This window comes from Amphiprion ocellaris, chromosome 6 (genome assembly GCF_022539595.1).
Source record: "Amphiprion ocellaris isolate individual 3 ecotype Okinawa chromosome 6, ASM2253959v1, whole genome shotgun sequence".
Taxonomy (NCBI): Eukaryota; Metazoa; Chordata; class Actinopteri; family Pomacentridae; genus Amphiprion; species Amphiprion ocellaris.
The window spans coordinates 25,527,468-25,550,953 of NC_072771.1; the positions used below are offsets into that span (position 1 = coordinate 25,527,468).

A 23,486-nucleotide genomic window follows, 5' to 3' on the forward strand; every position below is an offset into this window, starting at 1 on the left:
TAAGTAAAATGCAGCTGAGTTGCATCAGAAAAATACTAAAGAAACATGGACTTTAGATGCACAATGCTAAAGGAGAAAAGTCAATTTTCATCCTTTAAAATAACAAATTGTAATTTCAAGTTGATAAAATCCAGATTGCCAGAAAGATAAATGAGATTCATTCAAAACAGTCCTTTACTGCAGCTCAAAGAAACTTTTATGGTGTGTTTAGTATGAACAAATGTAGGAACTTCCACAGATAAAAATAGGTCCACATTAGGTAGAAAACAGAAAAACTTAAAGGGTGCATTATTGTACTAAAACTGAGACAGAAGTTTAACCGTTCTGATCTGAATAACACAAGAAGGCTCCATATTACTGTAGGCTGCAGTCTGTTTCGTGAAATGAGACATCTGAGTTTTCTGCTAAATTGGTTCTATAATATCAGCGCAGTTTAACATCTGCTCGGGACATTATTTTAAACTTTTCACCTTCACTGCAGATACCATAATTTGCGATACCATAAAAAGCACAGGTGTTGCATTTATGGTCCTTCACTTTCTGTGATTTCAGTGTCCCATTTACTTAGTTTGTTATTATTGTATTTATTGTTTCGTGCACATACAAGTGCCCAGTCCACAAAGATATAAATGACACCAAAAATGGTGTTACAGTGTTCAGATTTGTCAGGCATGAACTGAAAGTCTAACACATTAAATTGAGAAACTTGGTATTCAGTGAACCAGAATGCACAGAAATAAGTTCCTGAAACTGGACTAAATATATAAAATCCAGCTATATATGATTATTGTTTTAGTAACGATGAGTCTTAGGAGTTATTTTAAACAATTAAAAGTTATTATTAAATGAGGAATTATTGAAGTGAAGCCTGACTAATTGAGAGGACAAGTGATAAATAAAATATATTTATATAATATGCAACTGCACTATGGGACCTGTAGGATTATTATAACATGTGATGCTGTATATGACGAAACACTGCCAGATGATGAAGAGCTTAGCTTGAATTCATTACAGTATAACAAGTCATAGTGCACTCTGGCCTGTCGGAACATTAATGTACTGCAGGTAAACACATCCTAACTCAGTTCTTTATTGTATCTCTTCACCTGTTTTTAAGATGGCATCTCTATGCCATATTGTAAATGTTGTTTGTTCTTGAACATCTCTTAATGGTATCATAGTTTTATTGTCTACAGGATGTCTTATCATTATAGTAGGAACTTTGCATGTACACATTCCTGTTGAGAAAAAAGAAGAACTCACAAAGTATTGAACAGGGGTTCTCCCTACAGTACCTTTCCAGTAAATATGAAGCTTTTAAAGTGAAAATAGCATTTTTAAAAAATATAATATAGCAATGCAATCGAAATGCATGCTCTCCTAAAATATGCTCTCTTAATTTAACTCCAAGTGATAAACCTACTTGATTATTAGCTTTAGTTTCATTGAATCTGTCACAAAGTACAAAATTGCAAATGTGTAAAGCAAAGATTAAACTTTATTTCATCAGATTTTTTTGCATGACATTGATTAAAAATCTACATTTTAACTTAACAGCAAGCATTATGTCCTATGTGTAGTGTAGTGACTGAAATTAATCCAAAGGTGGTTGTTCTTGTGTCTGCCTTCTCTTCTCTCTTCTTAAAAACTGGTATATCAGCGCCATCTACTGGTCTAGTTAGGAACACTGGCAGCTGTGGGTTTTCTGAGTTGTCAAACAAATGGTTTTATCTCCTAAAGTAGAGTGCTGTACCATAATCCACCGTCAGAGATTAATTTGCAATATGTATTTATTACTGTCAAACTCACAAGGACTTAAAATTATACACTCAAACTTTGGGCAAACCAAAGTTTGACCCAAAAAGAATAAGTTAAAAGTTGTAGCTCTAACTCAATTTCACCTCTAACTCAATTTCACCTCATGCAAGGCTTACCTGATAATTTACATTCATTTGTCAAACAAAGGCTGCAAAGCAATCATTTGTAAAAGTTTGTAAAATACAATAAAATGATTAATTCAAAAGAAAATATAGCAAATTAGGTATTTTTTTTTTAAAAAGTTCACATTGTTTCTTTTACTACTTAATTAGGTATGTATAATAAGTCATCCTTCCCTATTCTCGTACACTAGTGCTTTTATGTATGTTCCTTCATTCAAAACAAAGTTTTAAAACAGTAAAGCAAAGTAACAGGGTATACAGTATTGTGCTTTTTCCAGCAAGGTTCACAGCAAAATAAAATTCCATTTTAAGACATATGTTGCTTTGGAGTGAGGTAACTCTCAATGTATGGGCTTCTAACAGTAGAAAACTACAAAACAGGGGTTGGAAGCATTTAAAAGGTGTGAAATATAGAATTAAATGGAAAAAACTACTGATTTCTTGCAGGGTATTGAGAGTGTTGTGGGTCAGCAAGCATAGCAGGTCTACTCAAAGAGAAGATGCCCATTGAAGAAGCTGTCTTTGAGAAGACCATTCCCTTTATGGTTAGCCACCAGCCAGACTTTGTCTCCCTTCACAAGCTTAAGGATGATCCCGCCACTGGCTGTGAGGAAACCTCTTCGCCGGGTGGTATACGAATGCACAACCCGGCCACTGTTAAGCATCAGATCCACACTGGCGGCATATTTGTTGATCCTACAGTAGAATGTAAACTCATAAACACCTGGGTACTTACAGATAAAATACCCAGTTCTACTGTCGTAGGACTTCTGCTCATTGTAGACTTCGTCGGGGAAGACAACAGGTTGACCAGATCTGGGGTAGTCATTTGCCAGTCGCACAGAGAAGGCCACTTTGTGCATGTTGGAAGAAGGTCCAGGGGGACCTCTGGGGCCAACTGGTCCTCTGGGTCCTGTGTAAAAAGGCAAGAGCAAATATTTTAAAAGAATGTTCCCATTACAGTATTTCACTGTTTTTAGTATATCAGTTTTAATATTCATGAATAGTATTGTCAGAAATATGATGGATTTACCTGGAGGTCCTCTGGGTCCAGGAGGGCCTGTTCAGCAAAAAATATTAAAGGGAAAAATCTGTATTTTTAAAATGCACTTACAAGAAGTCCTGCTAAAGTGCTGCTGAATGCAAAGCAAAGGAAACTTTGGATTTGTTGGGTTTCTATGTATGACTTTGTAAGTTCTTCACTTCACTATGTGAAAAGCCTTTTGATGACATATGTTGTGAAACAGTGCTATGTAAGTAAAACTGAATTGAACTGAATTGAAGTTACACAAAATGAACCTTTCCATCACAGTGTTTTCCAGCAACATTGCTAGTATATCAGTTTAATATGTACAGCTAGTAGGACAGGGACTGCTAGATTTACCTTGGTTTCCAGGGGATCCAGGTGAGGTACCTACAGAAAAATAAAGGCAAAAATCAGTATTTTCAGCATTTCAAAGTTGGCACTGATTCAGACAACTCAAAGCATTACACACCGTTCTCCTGCCATGGGCTCAGGTCAAAGACAGGCATGTCCGTGCACTGAGTGTAACCACTACCCCGAGGTCGGAACAGTAAAGGTCTCTCAGGTACTTCCGTGATGCCAGTGTTGTCACAGATGATCCGGGCAAGTGATGTTTCTGCCAGAGACTCCCTCTGAGCCTCAGTGAAGACACCGTCATGTTCCCACCAGAATCTGAAATTGGACAGTTTGTTGAAGGTTGAATTCTACGAATCTACATGTGTGGCTCACAGAGCTAACTTCACATCATTGGTAGTGTCAGCTGGATAATTTCCTGCTTCCTTACCGGTCTCCTTCACGGATCTTTTGGAACTGAGTGGCAATCAGGCAGGCAAACAAGGGTCCAACTCTTCCTCCTCTGACAAATGGCTCAGACACACCTCCCAGCCACAGATCAATGTTGTCGGTTGTGCCATAGAGATGCAGCAGCCTCTTGGCTAGATCTGTGTTGTTCAACACTTCTGCCAACTGTGTCAGATTTTGTGGTTGTGATAGTCCACAGAACTTGCGCCATTTGTTGTAGCCTAAACCGGACCACACACAGTTGAGGATAGTGTGTATTCAGTAGAACCAACAAAAGTTAATATATGTGGACAAAGTTAATTGTAGACATAAAGAAGGCATAAAGCCTAAAAAAATACCAGGAAGTGCATGGTCTCGCCCTCTCTGCATGTTCAGTGAAGCCAGATCCAGTGCCACATGATTGGAGAACTCGAACAGCCTTTCCCTCAGTTCATTACTCATCATGTCATCCTGAGTGTTCAGCTTTGCCCTCTCACCTACCAGCCCTCTCACGATTAAGTCCAAACCACCTGAGGAACACATGAGATCATTTATTTTTGATCAGCTGATTCACTGTCTGTTTATGGAGGTTTTAGTTATCAAAGTTCTTTGTAATACCTTCAAAGATGACCCTCCATGGTGCAAAGAAGGCTCTGTGCAGCATCACGTTGGGGTATTGAGGGTGCTCCTGGTATGTCTCATTTAGACGGAATATGAACGACTGAACCTGCAGGTGGGCGAATCGGAAGGCAGCCGTGGCAAACGAATTGGAGATGCTTGCATCCACAGTCTCGTCATACCCAGGGTAGGTGGACAGGTGCGAGGCCATGAAGTCTGGGCCAACAATCAGGCCTAAGTAGTCTCTGTAAGTGATAACCTGAAAGACAACAAACGGACTGAGTGAACTGCAACATATGTGAGCATACTATCCCATCCTTTAATCCAGTATTGGTATTATTATCATGTAGCTAATCTCTTATCTAACCTGAAAGTATGCTCCCATGATCTTGCGGGCTTCCTGGTAGAGTTTCTCTCCGTTCCAGTGAGGATTGAGTTGGGCCAGGGCACGGGCAAGTCGGTTGTGCTCGCGCATAAAGAGTGTGTGTAGAGAGGTCAGCGCAATGTTCTCATTTACGCGTGAATCACCTTGAAAAGTCATGTAAAAAGTGGGAAAATAAATGCCAGCCCTGCTTAGAATACCTGTAACACTTTTAAGGATTGGCTGTCACAATATTTGCTGTTGCTCACCTGCAAGAAAGCAGAGCACCTCCTCTGCATTACTGTCATTGGTAATGCGTCTTCGGGTGGCACACATTCTGGAGTCCATGCTGTCGAATGGCAGCAGCTCACGGCCGTCATCTGTGTACTTCATGTTGACCTTCAATAGGCCCTCGTCTGTCGTGAGGTTCCGGAGGAGGCGAGCTTTGGTATCATCAGCACCGTAGACCTGACCTGCATCAATGTAGGCTGTGAGAGTGTTCATCTGCTGACGGGGGTTTCTTGCGCCAAAGATGTGGCCTGTGTTTCCAGAACCACAACCTGGTGCTGACCGGAAGAAAGGTATGCACTCATTTGAGTTCCTGCCAAAGCGGGGGTCATAGCTGGGAATCTGTTTGGATGACAAGTAGCAGATTGCATTTAGTATACGTGTGTTTGTGCTTTAGATGTAGGTCTATAAGAAGATACCTCTAAAAGTTCTTGGCCTCACCTGGAAACAAGGGGTGTAACTCCCATTTTGGGGCATAACTGTATACTAGAAAGTCCAATATCACTGTCTACACGACTATATACAGTTTTGGTATACATTTGTGCCCCAAAACTGGAGTTACACCTCTTGTTACCAGGTGAGGCAGAGACCTTCTTGAAGCACCCTCATACGTGTCTTTTCTTGAGTAATGTAACAACACTGACCTGGATGGGGAAGCAGGGCTCTGTGTTTTCACAAGTTTGGTCGCAGTCAATGCCATCATTGAATGAGCGGATGACGGGAGAATGGGGGGTGAAGGACAGGTCGTGGTCAGTCCACTGCCCAAAGATTGTCACCAGGTGGCTGTAGAGGGGGTCACTCGGAACCATATTATTAGCTGCCACGATACGGTTGGACACCACCCGGACCTGAGAAGAGAGCGCAATGAGAATCATGTAAAAAGAATTTCTACAAATGCAAGTTAACTTCACATTGTAACTAGTAAAGATGATATTCTTCAGTGTATTACCATTGGAAGAATAAATCCGTTGACTTTTTGACTTGGGGTCCAGCCTCTAGGCCTAGAGATGCCATCCTCATACACAGCAGGGAGCCAGCGGGTCAGAGGTCTGTTGGATGATCCCCAGCGAGGGTTCTCTCTGGAGAAGAGAAACATTGTACACTGTTCATCTTCTATGTCTTTAAGAGAGCACAACAAAGACTGGAAAGCCTGCCAGTTAAAAGCTGCCCTACCTATTGTTGCAGACGCTGGTTGCAGTGCGATACACGTTTAAATTGGGAGTCGTCTTGCAGGAAGGAGGTCGCTGGAGTGGAGTGCAGCCTGTCAGCTCAGCGATGGTCTGCAGGTCCTCCTCGGAGAGCAGATCTAATTAACACAGGCGAGGAGAAGAAATTAGCTCTGACTTGAAGCCACCTGTATGGAAAGTTGAAAAACACATTTTGGATGCTGACCTGTGGCGTTGATGGATCGCTTTTGGCGCTGTTGGAGAGACTTGGTGATGAGCTCCACGGTGTAATCCATGTAGTCTGCTGCTCGCACTGCCAGTCTGGATACACCACGGGGTTGCTTCATCAGGCGCAGGACGTCTGAGGGGCTCACCGCATTTCTTCTGACGCGTTCGACGGAACTGCGTTGCATTGACAGGTCAGAATTATAAACATGTGCATTTAAATAATCTCCAATTACATTATTTTGAATACAAATGCCATATCTATTTTCATTGTTTGGAACAATTTATACAACAGCTAAAGCCTCTGAACCACGAAATCTTTTTTTCTAGATTAAAATTATGATATTTGATCAAAGTCACTTGATTAAAAAACGATCAAAGAAATTCAACTTTTTCAGCTTAAGGCTTCATGGAGTTGTGGCTTTGATACACTAGGCAAAAAGACATGTTTGAGATCCCTCTACTTCTAGCCAGAGTTGCGCTATTTCTATAAAGATGCAGGACTTTATACAGCAATGAAAAATGAGGCCACAGTGAGGGTAAAAAATGCATGTGAATCAGAAGATTGACAGGTTTGCGTTCTTACACTTGTCTCGAGTAGGAATAGGCCGCGTCCACGTTGGCTTTTGCAATGAGCACATTGCTTTCGATGAAGCTCCTGCTCAGCGCTAAAATGGAAAAAAGGAGAGAAAAAACACGTTTAATTTACTATTTGGGGCACTCTTTATACTGATGGTAGTGGACACTGATTTTATTTTTTTTGACATTTTATGTTTCACTCATGTCACACAATTTCACAAAGTATTTATCACGTAACTGAGGAACACAACTTAGACATTTCTATCAACTTTCTGATAAATTTAATAGACGAACGAGAGAACAAATGGCAGAAAAATATTTTAAAATCAACTAAATAATGACTGAATTTGAAGCTATTTGCTGTAAGTAAGATGAAAGAAGTTGGACTCACTTGCATCGGTCTGGCATTGCAAGCTCAGACTTAAAGCCAACAGGTAGAGAAGAATCATCTCCGCAAAAGGTCAAGGTAAAAGGTAAAAGCTCCTGTCCTGTGATGGCTGTGTCCACCTCGAAGTGCCAAACTGATGTGAGAGCTCAGCTGCCAGCTTTTAAATAAGTGCACTGTCGGCAGTTTTGCTCTAACAACGAATTAATTTTCTCCTTTCTGGCTCCTCCTCTGTTGCCTCCCCATCGGACAACTTCGGAGCAGATTCAGCAATTACGAGAACATCGGCCTTTTGCAAACTGGCTTTTGCTTTGTTTTTCGTTTATCAAGAAACGATTGTGGTTTAGCACAAGAACAAGCCGTCAGATATAAATCAATCCTGTGGTTTGGCGCAAGAATTAAAGGAAAAAAAGTCTCTCACAATACATACATACAATTTTAGTCAAAAGTGTGTGTGTTTGCTTGTTTTAATTAGCATTTCTCTCTGCGCATTTGCGCAGAAATTGATTATTGTGTATATAAAATGTCCCAGTATTGAACTTCTGGAAGATGTTTATTCTTCCTCATCGGCCCTGGTACTTTGTTGTTGTTTTTCATGGGTTGCACTGCTAAAAGTCGTTGTACTCTTTAAAAAATAGCAACAGTTTAAAAATATATGTTTGGATAATACGAATTAAAATCCTGCCATTTGCAGTTTTATTATTATTATTATTATTATTATTATTATTATTATTATTATTATTATAGCTTTGACGCCATAACCTCAACTGGACAGTCTTCTGTAGGAATATTCTGCATTTCCACACAGGACCTGTTACTATTTGGATTATTGTAAGATGAATACATAAAAAAATGAAATTTTATTGACGTAGACACACTAGCAAACATTGTTTGATCAGTTGTACTAATATAAACTGCAATCACATCTGTTTAATACCGAGTGTAGATTAAACTTAAACTTCTGAATTAACTGGTTTAAAACAAAATTCAAGTTCCAGTAAATTAATTAGATTGGTTTGGGGACATATTTTCTCCATTTGAGTCCAGGATTTCTTTTAAAAATTATATGTGTGCTTCCAATTGTCAAGTAATTGTTAAGGAAAGAGGGATTCCCTCAACTCAACTTCGTAGTTGGATTAACATTATTTCAAACAGACTGCTGTCTGGTGTGTTATTTTTGATTTGATTGATTTTTTTTTCTTGCCTAAACACTTGTTTCTAAGGCGCACAAATGTATCAACTACTTTGATTATGCGGAAATCAGCTGTGTTTTTTAACAGCGCTTATCAAAACGTGTTTAACAATGTTAGATATGTCTGGTGTTCTCAACTTCCTGGAGGGAAAAAAACACTCACCAGATTTTCTGAGAAGCCACACGATGAGTGGGAACTCCTCATTGCGTGACAAACGAAAAGAAAACTATTTTCTGCAACAACGAACCCCAATGGGCAGAAACGCAATTATACAACCACTTTAGTCTGCTAAGCCATTAAATGATTTTAATAGTTGCTTTGTGAGAAACTAAACATACAAACATTATGTTCTCTCAAAAACTATTTATCTAGTCACGCTTCGAGTAATGCTGCGCAAAACAGACCTGCAGTTGGCTGAGTTCTGTGTTCCAAAAACGAAATAATTTTATTTAGCTCAAACGCATGCTTTCACACGAGTTTCCATATGCATATTCACAAGTCTTTAAGTACAAGTTAAAGCAGCTCCTCGTTGCTTTTAAGTCCATTCGCACCCTCATGCATCCAGACGACAAATCTGTGTGTGTGTGTGTGTGTGTGTGTGTGTGTGTGTGTGTGTAGGGGACACAGTATTGCGCATTTAAATCAACACTAGACTATCTACAATCTTAAAAACAACCTTTCATCCTTCATCTTCTGTGCGTCTTTTTGCGCAACAATTAAATAGATTTCCAGCGCGTTAAAAACCATCTTATTAACGGGCGCAGCTGGCACAGTCTGCACAAGACACAGATTTGTTTGTCTCGGCCTTAATCAGACTTCATTAATACCATGTGGGTTAAACCTAACACGAGAACTAATTGCATGATTTCGTTTTTGTGGTTTAAACTTCTGTCTATATTTTAAGTTTCTGCGCTTTACATGAATGCCATCGTATTGAACCTTAAATCTCACTGTCTATACCAAACACTTCGGGTTTTTAAAAAATTTTTCACTCACTGCAACTCTACATTTAAAGCCCCAGATCTCCCAGCTGGTATGCAGGATACATAAGGAGCCTTTTTGGCATTATTCCCCACATATGAGTTTAGTAAATTAAAGAATCTTTTGATACTTCTACAGTATGCACACCTTCTCATTCAATGGTTTTCATTTAATTATTTTATACATTGTACATTAATACTGAAGACATCAAAACTATAAAAGAATACATATGGAATTATGTTGTAAACCAAAAAGTGTTAATCTTCAGTATTAATCTACAATGTAGAAAATAATACAAATCAATAAAAAGCATTGAATGAGAAGGCGTGTCCAAATTTTTGATTGGTATGTGTGAAGAAGACTAGGTTAATTAGGCAGCCACAGGGGTACTAAGGTGTGGTTGGTCTGTATCTTGGAGCAATCATACTAGATGATAAAATGAAGACAGAATATAATGTATATAAACTGCATATGTTTGGCTGCTGGCATAAAAAAGTCGACACATGAATTTGCCCTCTATAAACCTATGGAATGTATTGAGTGTTGATCAGGAAGGTGAGCAGGTCATTTACGCTACACTGAAGAAGTGTGAAGTTTTGGCATTTACTTGCTGTTTGCCAGTTTCATCACAGTTGACTGTAAATTCTGAACATAAAGGCAAAAGCACCAAAAAGATTTCCCATTATCAGTTGTAGTTGAAGTTGTAGTACTTTTTATACACAAATCATACTTTAAACACAGATTCAAAGATTTTGTCACAGCCTATTAGATGTGAAAACGTTTGTTAAGAATTTGCTTCGTGATGCTTCACATGCTGATGTGCGTGTTTGATTTGTTTGCTTTTATTATTAGCATCTGTTTGTTCTGGCAGCAGTTTCCTTTGCCCAGAAGAGATGAGTCACTGAATGCCAACCAGCTGCAGATCTGACAAACTGGTTTCCGTTTTTTGCTGCTCCATTTAGTGTGAAAACTTGGCTCTTAAATAGAAACACTGCAAATAAATGATTCCCTTTAAATTAATTTTCTCCTAATTTAATCTACAGAAAATGTGCAAGAGATCAAGCTTGAAAATAACTCAGGAGTGGAGAGAATTCTTGGGCTTTTGCTCTCACTGAACCATTTCACCTTTACGCATCATTATGATCACATATTATTTTAACTACATTCCTCATATGTCCTTTCAACACATAGATAAAATTAGTTTACGTGACGTGGAGGCAATCACATTCAGACCTACATATATATTGCCCTTGCGTCATCATTTGATGGCTTGACAAATGTTTTCGTGACCTGTTTAATTGTACTGCTACCTGTTTTGATACTCCTCCAAAAGAGGTTAAGCAATCTGTAAGTATTTTTTCTTTTTAAATCACCTGCTCCAGTGTTGCACAGTTCAACATCTAAGATCTTGCAAATGCATTACTATGAACAGTGGCATTTTTCATATCATAATTACTCCTGACATTTATTCATTATATACTTGAGGTGGTTGAGATCTTACATTCATGTAGATGTTTATCCTTTAATTTAAGTTTAGGAAGACTGTTTCTCTAAGTTCAACAAAGCAAGCAATACTCCTCTCCAACGTTTTGGTTACAGTGTTTGGATGTCTGGCCTTCACTGTGCAGACTCTGACACTAGACAACTCAGTTTCTTCTGCTGAGAGTACAAAGTTTCTCTGTGTTCACCTAAAATCTGATTCCCTTTATTGAATAAACTTCTAAGAGCTCCCATCTGCATTTCAAAGTTGCATATTTCCAAGTTTTTCCATGACATCAATCTTTTTCTGTTACCCACCGTGCAAGGTGACAGGGTTGGTTTATGTATGCCTCCAAGGGCATACCGAAATATATGAAACTCGAGAAGTCTGAAGCCACAAAACTGTCATCGATCCTCTCCAGTTTTCTGATGCAAATGCTCAGCCATGGCATTAACTGCTCAGGTTGTGTCTTTTAGAATACAAAAAACCCCATACAGACACACTAACAAGCCAACAAATGTAGGAGACATTTGTATCATGAAGAATTTCTAACAGATAACTGAATTTTATTTCAAATAGCAAAAATACATTATAACAAAATATAACAGAAAACTAATTACTTATGTAAAAATCAGTTTTATATCTAATGTTTGGAGGTGTTTTTCAAAGTCATAGTTTTTCTTCTGTAATGTTCTGTGGATGTCATGAGTGAACCGCAGTGTGAAGAAAGTTAACATCTGATAGTCAGACCTCTTCAGTGAGTCTACTCAATACTACCCCTCCAAAGTCAGAGGTATGTTCTTCCATTCTTTGGTATGGTACTGAAAGGGCAGGTCTGGTACTTTAATGATACCAGTGAAGATTCCCTCATTGTCACACTAAAGTCTAAAACTGACAGTTTGTTAGGATATGTGGCCAACACAGCTAACTCCACATGTTTATGAGTGTCAGTTAGATAATTTCCTGTCATTAAGGGTGGTGACTACATATCACTGTTATCAGGTGTGTCATAGAGGTCCAGCCACCAACCCTATAGTCAGCTAATCCTGATGCCATGACTGTAAGGGCTCACAGTACTGGTACATTTTATTGTGACCTCAAAAGGAACAAGACAGTATGAAAATGGTGTGAATATAACCTACAAAGGCTCAGATACAGACCGTGGTCTCAGATCAGGTGCCAACTCAGTGGATTTTTCCCTCAGCTCATCATGTAATACACTCTAAAAAATGATTCATGGGGTGAGTTAGTAAAGCTTACAATCATGTTCTTTTGTGCATAAAAAATAAAGTTTGTTACTTTATTTGGTCTAATGCATGCTGGGATAGAAACCAACCTCCTGCAACACCGACCAGACCCAGGCTTCAGCTGTGGCCATCCACCACCAGGCCATCCATAACCAGGCCAGCTACCACCAGACCCAGGCTTCAGCTGTGGCCATCTACCACCAGGCCATCCACCACCAAGCCAGCTACCACCAGACCCAGGCTTCAGCTGTGGCCATCCACCACCAGGCCAGCTACCACCAACTACCACCAGGTACAGGCTTCGGCTGTGGCCATCAACTGCTGGCAGCCTGGATCTCAAGCCCACAGCCTGGACCTCTACTGCCACTACCATTGTTGCCGCTGCTGCCACTGCTGTAGCTGGCCTGTTGGTTTCCCCTGCCTGCCTGTCTGCTATCATTTCGAGGAAGCTACAGCCCAAACCTCTTCATAAGTCATGTCAGGATGCAAACCAACACCCCTGCAGTCCACAACAGGTAATTAGTTAGTGTAGTTATTTTTTTTCCTGCTGCTGTCATGATTTTCCCTCCAATTCTCTGCCTTGTCATGGCATTGTATCTCCATGGCTATGCTATTGGCAATCCAGATGGCCTACATCCACGGTTGATAATTACAAATTGTGTAACATCCTCACTAAGAAGTGGGCATAATGGATGGTCTCTGCATGCAAGTATTGCTCAAATCGACTCTCATTTCCGTCTGCACTGCCCGTGGGTTATGCAACACTGCTGTTCTCGTGGCGTTTATTCTTTTCAGATGATCTACAACAAGGGCCTTTGCCTTAAGACTAACTCTTGTAGTAATTTGTCTGTTATAAAATTCACTCAGAAATGTTTGGTAGTTATATTTCTACTGCTGCCTCGTATCCAGCCTAATCCTGATCCTTTGACTACATGTAGTACACTAGCTGATTTTAAGAATCTGTCTGGGTTACATATCTTGCATATAAATGCCCGCAGCATGCTTCCTAAAATGGACATGTTGCGTATCTGGGCACTACTGCAGATGTGATTAAATGTTCCATTTGTCACTGTTCTTTGTACTGTTGACTACTGTTGTTCTTTTGAAGATATAAAAATACTGCATAGACGCAAAGGAGGAAAGCATTTGTTGACTTCATACTTAGGCTTCCAACCTTTAGAGGGAGAGACTATATTGTACTCAGCAATTAGTCTGCTGAGTGCAACTGAGTACACGAGTGCTGAAGGATTGCCAGGGGATATTTTTTTGAAAAGAAAAAATACATCACTTACTGTTCTTTCCCTGTGTGATGCACATGGGTGTATCATTCACAGGAGGCACCTGTTTTTGACATTGGGAGGAACATTCTTCACAGGGTGTGTTAGGACAGAAACTACCATGTGCTATTTTTACATTTAATAACTTTGAATCAACAGAGTCCTATTGTTAAACAGCGTAAATCTGGAATTGAAGAGGAAAAAGACAGAAAACTTGGATGGAAACTTTTGGCAAGATTCAAATATTCAACCAGTCAGTCAGTTGTAAACATGCTCGTAGTTTGACATTTTTGTGTACTTTCACACATGGAGGTTACCTCAGCTGTTGTTGCAGACGCTGCTTACACTGTTAAACTTGTTTAAACTGGGAGTCACCTTGAAAGAGCTGCTTTCAAGTTGCCAGGTTTTCCATATTTTCTTCTTCTTTCTTAATAGTTGTTTTTTTTCCAATGGATTACTGAGGTTAGATTTGTTTACTGAGAATAGAATAGAAGATTTTTATTATCAATTTCTCTATATATATCCAGGACATACAGAAGAACGTCTCTCTCTCAACTTTGTATTAGTGCCATACATTTAAAAAAAGGATCAATATACAGTACAAGAAAAGCACTCAAAGAGCACAGTACTCCATCAACGTTGCTCAGTCGTTGTATGATAAGTCCCGATAAGTCCGCAGCAGTGAATTTGCAGTACGATCCCAATCATGTGATCGTCAGCAAGCTGCCAACTTAGTGTTCACTTGTTGTCATAGTTACAGTGACAACATGCTGCTATCTCACAAAGAAACATAAATCTTTAACCCTTTGATGTGTAGACCACATGAGGAGATACCTATTTTCCATTGGATTTGGGTCACTTTTGACCCAGGTTATGCATCAAAGGGTTAACAAATCCGTGAATCCAGACTATAAGCCGCATCACTGCCAAAATCTAAAAAGGTGGTTCTTGTGTCATTTCTGACCTTCCCTGAAAATTTAATCCAAATCCGTAATTCCGTTTTTGAGTAATCTTGAGCACAGACGGAACAACAGATGGAAAGACAAACATTCGGAAGGAATTGATGGGACTCAGAAACACCCCACAGTTTAATCATTTGTTCCTTGTATGATTTCCAACTGATAAATCAGTCAATTTGTCGTAGGATCGTAATCATGTGATCGTCAGCAGGTGACTGACACTGTTCCTGTCATGGTTACAGCAACGCCGTGCCAACAGCTATATCTCACAATGGGAAATCCTTAACAAAGCCGTGGACCCAGGCTATAAGCTGCATCACTACCAAAATCTAATCACTTGGTTCTTGTGTCATTTCTGACTTTCACTGAAAATTTTATCCAAATCTGTTTGTCCGTTTTTGAGTAATGTTTCACACAGACAAACAGATTCACAGACAAACGTACGCCGACATCACATAACTCCGCCATTCCTTGGCGGAGTAACTACATTCCTCATATGTCCTTTCAACACATAGATAAAATTAGTTTACGTGACATGGCGGCAATCACATTCAGACCTACATATATTGCCCTTGTGTGATCATTTGATGGCTTGACAAATGTTTTTGTGACCTGTTTAATTGTACTGCTACCTGTTTTGATACTCCTCCAAAAGAGGTTAAGCAATCTGTAAGTATTTTTTCTTTTTAAATCACCTGCTCCAGTGTTGCACAGTTCAACATCTAAGATCTTGCAAATGCATTATTATGAACAGTGGCATTTTTCATATCATAATTGCTCCTGACATTTATTCATTATACACTTGAGGTGATTGAGATCTTACATTCATGTAGATCTTTATCCTTTAATTTAAGTTTAGGAAGACTGCTTACCTAAGTTCAGCAAAGCAAGTAATACTCCTCTCCAACGTTTTGGTTACAGTGTTTGGATGTCTGGCCTTCACTGTGCAGACTCTGACAATAGACGGCTCAGTTTCTTCTGCTGAGAGTACAAAGTTTCTCTGTGTTCACCTAAAATCTGATTCCCTTTATTGATTAAACTCCTAAAAACTCACATCTGCATTTCAAAGTTGCATATTTCCAAGTTTTTCCATGACAACAATCTTTTTCTCTCTTATCCCCCAAATCTATCTCCACCCACCACTCCGCCGCTCGCTGCAGCTCGAGCACAGCAGCTCACATGCACAATTTCAGCTTGTAATATCGCAGTAATTTAGCCACACAGAAACCTTTTCTAAAGAAGAACAATGACATTGGAAGCCCCACCCTGCAAGGTGACAGGGTTGGTTTTTGTGTGCCTCTAAGGGCATACCGAAATATATGAAACTAGAGAAGTCTGAATAAACAAAACTGTCATTGATACTCTCCAGTTTTCTGATGCAAATGCTCAGCCATGGCATTAACTGTTTTTCCTGAGGTTGTGTCTTTTGGAATACAAAAAATTGTGAACTGTGTTCACTTGTTGTCATAGCTACAGTGACACCATGCTGCTATCTCGCAATGAAACATAAATCTTTAACAAATCTGTGAATCCAGACTATAAGCCGCATCACTGCCAAAATCTAATAAGGTGGTCCTCGTGTCATTTTTGACCTTACCTAAAAATTAAATCCAAATCTGTTATTCCGTTTTTGAGTAATGTTGAGCACAGATGGAACAACAGACAGACAAACATTCGCTGATCCTCACATAACTCTGCTGGATTCCTTGGCAATAAAGTGAAAGCTTACTGAGGTAATAGCGGTGCAAATGGTTCTTAAAGTGAAGACAGATTGCAGATTGTGATATAATGTAACATGCAGTGAATGTATGAGTCTTTGTGCAGTTACTGACAGATGTACAGAATCAGTCCTATCACTCCTGCAAAACCTTCGATGTACAGTAAATGCAAACTCATGTTCTGCTGCTTTTATTATTTAAATTTCAAAAAACACTACAGTAAGACTAGTTTGTATTTCATTAAATTTGACAGAAGTCATACTCACCAGCATTAATTTGTCTTTGTAAACACAGGTAAAGACCTGCTGTTATCACTAAAACCAAATTCACCTCAGACTTCACAATCTTGTTACGTACACACTGACTAAATAACCAAAGTGTACAAAACACTGACATTTTCTGACTTTTGTTTCAAATAAATACTTATATATGAGACAAGCTTGTATGGTTATCTGAATGGAATCTGTACAATCTGCTATTCACAAGTGCCAGGAAATGCTATGTGAAAGGTAAAAAGGTTAGACACAGAGTTTGAAATCATGATCTACAACAAGTTTCAGTTTTATCTTCCACCAAGTAGTTTACATTGCAGGAGACACCTTTTGGTGACAACTAGGGCATCTTTGTTTGAGCACGTTTGAACAGAAGTAAGAAATGAACACGCTGTTTTACAGGAATCTAAAACCCTTCCCAGCTCAGCATTCCAACATGTAATATGTTCCTGTATGTATATTGGATTTTTTCATAGATGATGAAGATTTCTCTTCTTTTAAGACAGACAGTTGTGAAAACAAAGTCAATTCTAAGCTCTTATGTTATCATTTATGTGTTAATTATCTGTTTATTTTATGTTTATGCATTCATGTTTCAGAGTCAGAGGAGTGACTTTCAACTCGCTCAGCATGTTTGTGGCAGGTTGCATAAGGTTCCAAGAAAAGAGGTCAGAGTAAAAGACGCTGAGGTTCATCTACAGAGATGTCTTCACCTCTAATACGAACTTTGTCTTCAGAAAGTTAGATTCAGTATCTCTTAAATGATATGGGAAACTGAATATGAGACTAAACTTATAAAATTACATATAACCACCAATGAAAATGAATTTCTGAGTTTCTGTTCACTACAAAAGCTGTTAGATTTGTGCTTCTCTGACAATCTGGACAAACTGTTAGCAAAGTTTATGACCCAGCCAACGGTCACAACAAATTCTCTTTGACACAGTTCAGGTTGTCGGAAAGCATGTTAATCATAGAATGACATTTCCACCGTCAAATTATGTTCCCTCCCGATACACTGCGATATATTTCAGGTACTTTTACCTGAACTACATCAATACAAATTTTTCTGGAGTAAAAAATAAGTTAAATTTGCTATCAAACCAAAAACCAAGTATCTGTCCCACTTCTGACTTCTTCTATTTCAGTGTCTGTCTCTTTTTGCTAATTTGTCCCCCTCTTCTTTGCAGAACTGTTTCACTGCAGCAACACTGAAGAGCTTGTGAGCATGAACTGCCCTTCCCTGATCATTACACAGCACCTCAATAAGGTTCAAGTCTAGATAATAACTAGGCAACTCCAAAACCCAAATTTTAGTCTTTGTGAGGAATTCAGAAGTGAACTTACTTTTATGTTTGGGATCATTGTCTTGTCACTAGACCCATCTGAGTCTCAACTCATGAACTGGTGACTTGACGTTCTCCTTCAGGATTTTCTGTAAGAGAGAAGAATTCTTGTTTAGCAAAGCCTCCCCACAACATAACACTGCCACCTCCATGCTTGATCACAGGTATAATGCTCTTATTGTTGAGTACTGTGTTTGGTTCAAGTCAGACGAAACAGTCTTTGATCCCAAAGAACATTGTCCAACAAAGTTTGAACCCTAATTTTCTCCTGAGTTAACAGTGGTTTTCATTTCACCACTCCAGGCCATTTTTGTGCAGTGGAGTCATGAACACTGACCTTTATGGGGTGAGACGGGCCTGCAGTTCTTTGGATGTTTTGTCTCTTCCTGGATGAGCTGTCACTGTGCTCTTGGAGGCACTTTGGAAGATCGACCACTTCTGAGGAGGTTCACTATCGTTCTCAGTCATCTCCATTAGTAGATAAAGTCTCTCATTGGATCTCTGAGGTCCCAGAGTCTTACGAATGGCTTTGTAATCCTCCCCAGACAGTATCTCTGTTATCCCTTCTGGATGGTCTTGATTTTGGGACTGTGTGCAACTGGTGAGACGTTTTAGCCAAATTCATGCTTCTGAAAATGAGCTATTAATTTTGTACATTTGTCTGCACAGTCAAATTATGAGGACGCTTCACCTTTATGGGGCAAAAACAAGTCTGCATAATGTAAATCATTGAATTTTAAGGCAAAACGTGAGGTTTGAGGAAGTCCCTAGGAAGCCCCAGTAAATAAATGTCAATCAGCGTGAAGTCCTCTTAAGTCATAGAAAAACCCAATAGTGTCAGAGCATGCACTCAAGAAAATTTCCAGGTGTGCAATTAACTTCAGGGCGAAGGTGATGATGGATGTAGTTCAACTTATTGATACTGTGTACTCATAAAATAACTTTAATGATCAGTGGGTATGTGGATCACAACAACTCTTCGACATGTTGATGGTATCATGGCCAGTCTGATTCCATCGTAAAATGGTTTCTAGTGTTTAATTTTTAAATGTAATCGTTTATAATTATCCATCCATTATCTATATACCACTTAATCCTCATTAGGGTTGTAGGGGGGTGGAGCCTATCCCAGCTGACTTAGGGTGAAGGCAGAGGACACTCTGGACAGATCACCAGTCTATTGTTTATAATATTAACATTAAATAACTGGGGCTGCACAGTGACTTGGTGGTTAGCACTTTTACCTGGCAGCTAGAAGATCCTCGGTTCATGTCCCGGAAATCCCAGGATCTTTCTGCATGGAGTTTGCATGTTCTCCCTGTGCATGAGTGGGTTTTCTCAGGCTTCCTCCCACAGTCCAAAAACATGCTCAGGTTAATTGGTAACTCTAAATTGTCCGTAGGTGTGAATGCGAGTGTAATTGTTTGTCTGTAAATGTAGCTCTGTGACCTGTCGAAATTAAATAATTGCCCGAAAATAATTGCCTTAAAAAAACAAACAATAAATCAAGCAGAAAAAAATTTACTCACAATGTAACTTTAAATCACTCACATGTAATGATGAGTGATCAAAAGACTTTTGGACTCATCTTTTAAATCTGGCCTTTTCTCAGTTTAAAAGACATTAAGAAACTCCTAAGTTGAGGAGCATTTTACATTAAACATTTAATATATTAGTCTTATTATTTTTCCATTTTTATTCCAACTTCTCCATCATTTTGTCACCTCTGAAGGACTTTGACCTGAAATAACTCATTTGAGTTTTTGAGCTAGTTCACTTCAGTTCACATGTATCCACAGAGCATCAACTCCAAACAGTCAAGTAAGTCATTTGGGCTTTTATTATTTCTATTATTGTTGTTGTTGTTGTTTTGTGTCTGTTTTTGGTGAAAGTTAGATAAAGGAATGATAACATACTATTCTCCTCTTTTATCAAACATATTCAGTTTTATTTTACTCCTCATAGGTCATGTTTACACATTTTTTTCTGCATCCACTTTTAAATGTTGTCCTAATGCCCGTATGTGATACACTACCTATGAAAATACATTTGTCTTGTCTTACTCTTAATGCTATTATATTAAATGCTTAAGGCCATGGTAAAATTCACAAACAAACCAATATTTGTAACATAACACCTATTGTGTCCATGTTCCTGATATATTTAATCGTGAGCAGGGCTCTGCGTGAGAGATGAAAAGGTTTTCCTCATAGCCTTACGTGGGTAGAGCTGCCAGGTATTTGCTCTGGCATGTGAACCCTCTGGTTTAACTTGGCTCCATGACAAGGTAAAGCTTAAAAGAAAAAGCCCTTTTATGCAAGAGTGACAAACGTTATGAAACATTATGATGAATTCAGAATAATAATAATATTAATGTTCTGGTTATGATCAAAATCTTGCTACAGTACTACCAAGGAAAGACTATTAAATGTTAGAGACAGTGCTCCAAATATGTACATATATAATAATTATTAGACAAGAAATGCAATGAATGAAGTAATGCAGAAAAAAAAAAATTCTGCCTACACATGCTAGAATACTATGATGAAATCAGTCGGAATCTGCTTCTTTCCAGGCTCCTGAAATGAATACTGCTAAAAAAAAGAGGCGATAGAGGCTTCTTAGCGGCAGATCCTAATCACTGGAACAGTTTACCGTTTCAACTTGAGAACTGTTGGGACTTTTAAAGTTTCAAAAACTTGTAATTTACTGCGAAAAACCCATTTCTTCTGTCTGTTGGGCATTTGACATCTTGACTTCATTCCTTATTGTATTGCAAGTTTTTTTATTATTTTATTGTCTTTTGTTCAGATTTGTCTTCTAGTCATTGTACATTACTGTCTCTCTTGAGTTGAATTTTAATTATACAGTACTTTGGTTCTACTCTAGCCGTTTTGTGACTCTTGAAATGATCCATTGTTGTGGCTTTAAAATAAAAATTGGAGAAGCTTTCCAAGCTGAGGCGACAGATCTATAACGAAAACTTTGCTTTATGGAGGAGACCATCTGTGGGCATTTAATCAGGGTTTACTGTTGAAAAAGAAAATGTTTTATGACAGGAAATGTCATGTGATCACGAAATGGGTTGATTGGAACGTGAGACACTCCTTGTGTTGAGTGATGCAGTGACGTGAATATTCACTCTTTTGTTACATAAAGGCAGAGCACAAAGGGAAGGAGTTTCAAGTCTTATTTTAGCAGTCATTAAAAGTACTGGTACTTTACTTCCCTGAAATAAAATGCTTATAAGAAATTTTAGAATCCATGAAGGCAGAATCTCTTGCACAAAAACAAACACTTTTCTTGACTGATTTGGTTGTATGGTAGTATTTGCTATTTGTTGGCCATGTGATAATAGTTCAGGTTGCACCATCTCAGCAATTAATGACATTTCTTGCACACAGTTAAATGTTATTAACCAATGCAGAGTAAAAACTGCAACTATTGGGAATGATTGATCGACACCATGTAGGATATTTTTGAACACAGCTATATAAAAAAAACACTAACAGCTCTTTGTCCTGCCGGCCAGCAGGCAGATGGGTCCCCCCACATAAAGAGCCGGGTTCTGCTCAAGGTTTCTTCCCTGTTAAAAGGGTGTTTTCCTTGCCACTGTCGCCTTAGGGCTTGCTCTGGGGGTTCAGGCATATGGGTTCTGGAAAGCATCTTGAGACAATTTGACCTGTAATTGGCGCTATATAAATAAAATTGAATTGAACTGAATTCAGTTGAATTGTCTTTGATCTGCTGCCTTTCTGCGCTTCATCAAGACATTTTAAATAAGTTTTTCATCCATCCATCCATCCATTATCTATACACCGCTTAATCCTCACTAGGGTCGCGGGGGGTGCTGGAGTCTATCCCAGCTGACTCAGGTGAAGGCAGGGGACACCCTAGACAGGTCGCCAGTCTGTCACAGGGCTACATATACAGACAAACAAGCACTCTCACATTCACACATATGGGCAATTTAGAATGATCAATTAACCTCAGCATATTTTTGGACTGTGGGAGGAAGCCGGAGTACCCGGAGAAAACCCACGCATGCACAGGGAGAACATGCAAACTCCATGCAGAAAGATCCCGGGAAAGCCGGGACACGAACCAGGGACCTTCTCGCTGCAAGGTGAAAGTGCTAACCACTACACCACTGTGCAGCCCAATAAGTTTTTCAGACATTTTAATTTACCACAAATACTGCTTTAGCTGGTTTACAGCTTGGAGTTACAAGTCAAGTCAAATGTTTTTAAAAAGCACGTTGAAAACCAGCAACAGCTGACCAAAGTGCTGTACAATCAAAACACATCACATATTGGATCCTGATTATTTGAAATTTTCACCTTCTTGATTTTAAGACTTGCAGAGAAACGCAGAGGAAGCTGATAAAAAAAAAATCATCTGCCTGTTTGCCTTGCATGGATGCTTTTTCTGTTTAGTCTGTGTGTTCACACTGGACGATGATCCTAACACTAACATGAAGACCTACGGCATCTCTTCATCATCTCGTCAGTGCTGAGGAATGTTCACTGTAGAATATGAGGTTAAGTCACTGCAGGAAATGATGGGTGTGTTGTTGTGATGCTCCCTTTTCTGACAAACTTAATTACTGCTATCAGCGCTTTGATGATGTCCTGTCAAGATTTAAAATGCAGCGTTAAAGGTGCGCCCCCATGAAGCACCTGATGAATAAAAGGAATTTACATGTGTACAAGTTCATAGCAGTTCAGTGCCGTGTGCCAAATAACATTACACATTGTTATATGAATTCTGGCATCAATTGTAGGTCGACTATTATCAAGAGTCCAAGTTACTGTAGGTTTCAATGATATTAATTCTCCTTTCTTTCTATTCTGACCATTCAATAATGCATTTAATAATAATAATTATCATAGCAGCTCATCTGTTACAGTGGGTCTGTGCTACAGTTTGGGAGCCACTGGACCAAGCTAAAATAAATTGAAGTGATCATTAATCCGCCATTAGCTAGTGAGATTATCACTGGGCTGATGCAGATTCATGTGGATTACATCTTTAGACAACATTAACTCCATGACAAACAAGCAGTAACATCCATATTAGATATAATTTAGTGGGATTAGGCACACTGAACTGACAATCTCAACACCCCATAATATATCCTCTGTCAATACTTAATGATCCAGTTGATTGCTATATTGCTTAAATATTTATATTATCACCAACATTCACAGTTAAACAGCAAAACTACCCTCATTCTTGGTGCAACATAATGTTTTTCTAGTAGTTTGTGTGAGTTATCCAATGTGAGCCATGTGTGAAAGAAAATGCTCTGCTCCTGAATACTTCACTGATAAGAACAAAAAGGTCAGTAGATATTAGGTTTGGCCTGTATTAATAAAAGAAAGAAAAAAAAAGATAGTGCCCTTTGCCTTCCCACTGTGTAGTCAGGGAATGTTTTTTGTTTTTATCACAGTATCTTGACGGCTACAATGTAGCTGCAACATTTCTGTAAAACAGCTGGGAGCATGCCGGCTTCTAGGAAACACAAAAGACAGTAATTTATTATTTGGGTTAAAATTCAGTTTAACAAACTGTTGATTATAAATTTAGATCAGCACTTCACTCTGCACAGAAACTCCTCGGATCTGACAACAGAAGGTTTTAA

The 23,486-nt window shown here is 38.9% G+C and overlaps 1 protein-coding gene across 1 annotated transcript; it reads right to left on the bottom strand.

Annotated features, from left to right (window-relative positions):
• Nucleotides 1-1,483: 1,483 nt before the first annotated feature.
• On the bottom strand, nucleotides 1,484-7,534 carry LOC111575817 (eosinophil peroxidase-like). Its single transcript, XM_023281168.3, has 15 exons — nucleotides 7,376-7,534; nucleotides 6,992-7,073; nucleotides 6,407-6,582; nucleotides 6,188-6,320; nucleotides 5,964-6,093; nucleotides 5,659-5,862; nucleotides 4,996-5,356; nucleotides 4,733-4,893; nucleotides 4,366-4,624; nucleotides 4,107-4,277; nucleotides 3,752-3,989; nucleotides 3,440-3,639; nucleotides 3,328-3,357; nucleotides 2,977-3,003; nucleotides 1,484-2,856 (listed from the first exon to the last, which is right to left on the bottom strand). The coding sequence occupies exons 1-15, from the start codon at nucleotides 7,431-7,433 to the stop codon at nucleotides 2,429-2,431; spliced, it is 2,658 nt and encodes an 885-aa protein (XP_023136936.2). The 5' UTR covers nucleotides 7,434-7,534; the 3' UTR covers nucleotides 1,484-2,428.
• Nucleotides 7,535-23,486: the final 15,952 nt, after the last annotated feature.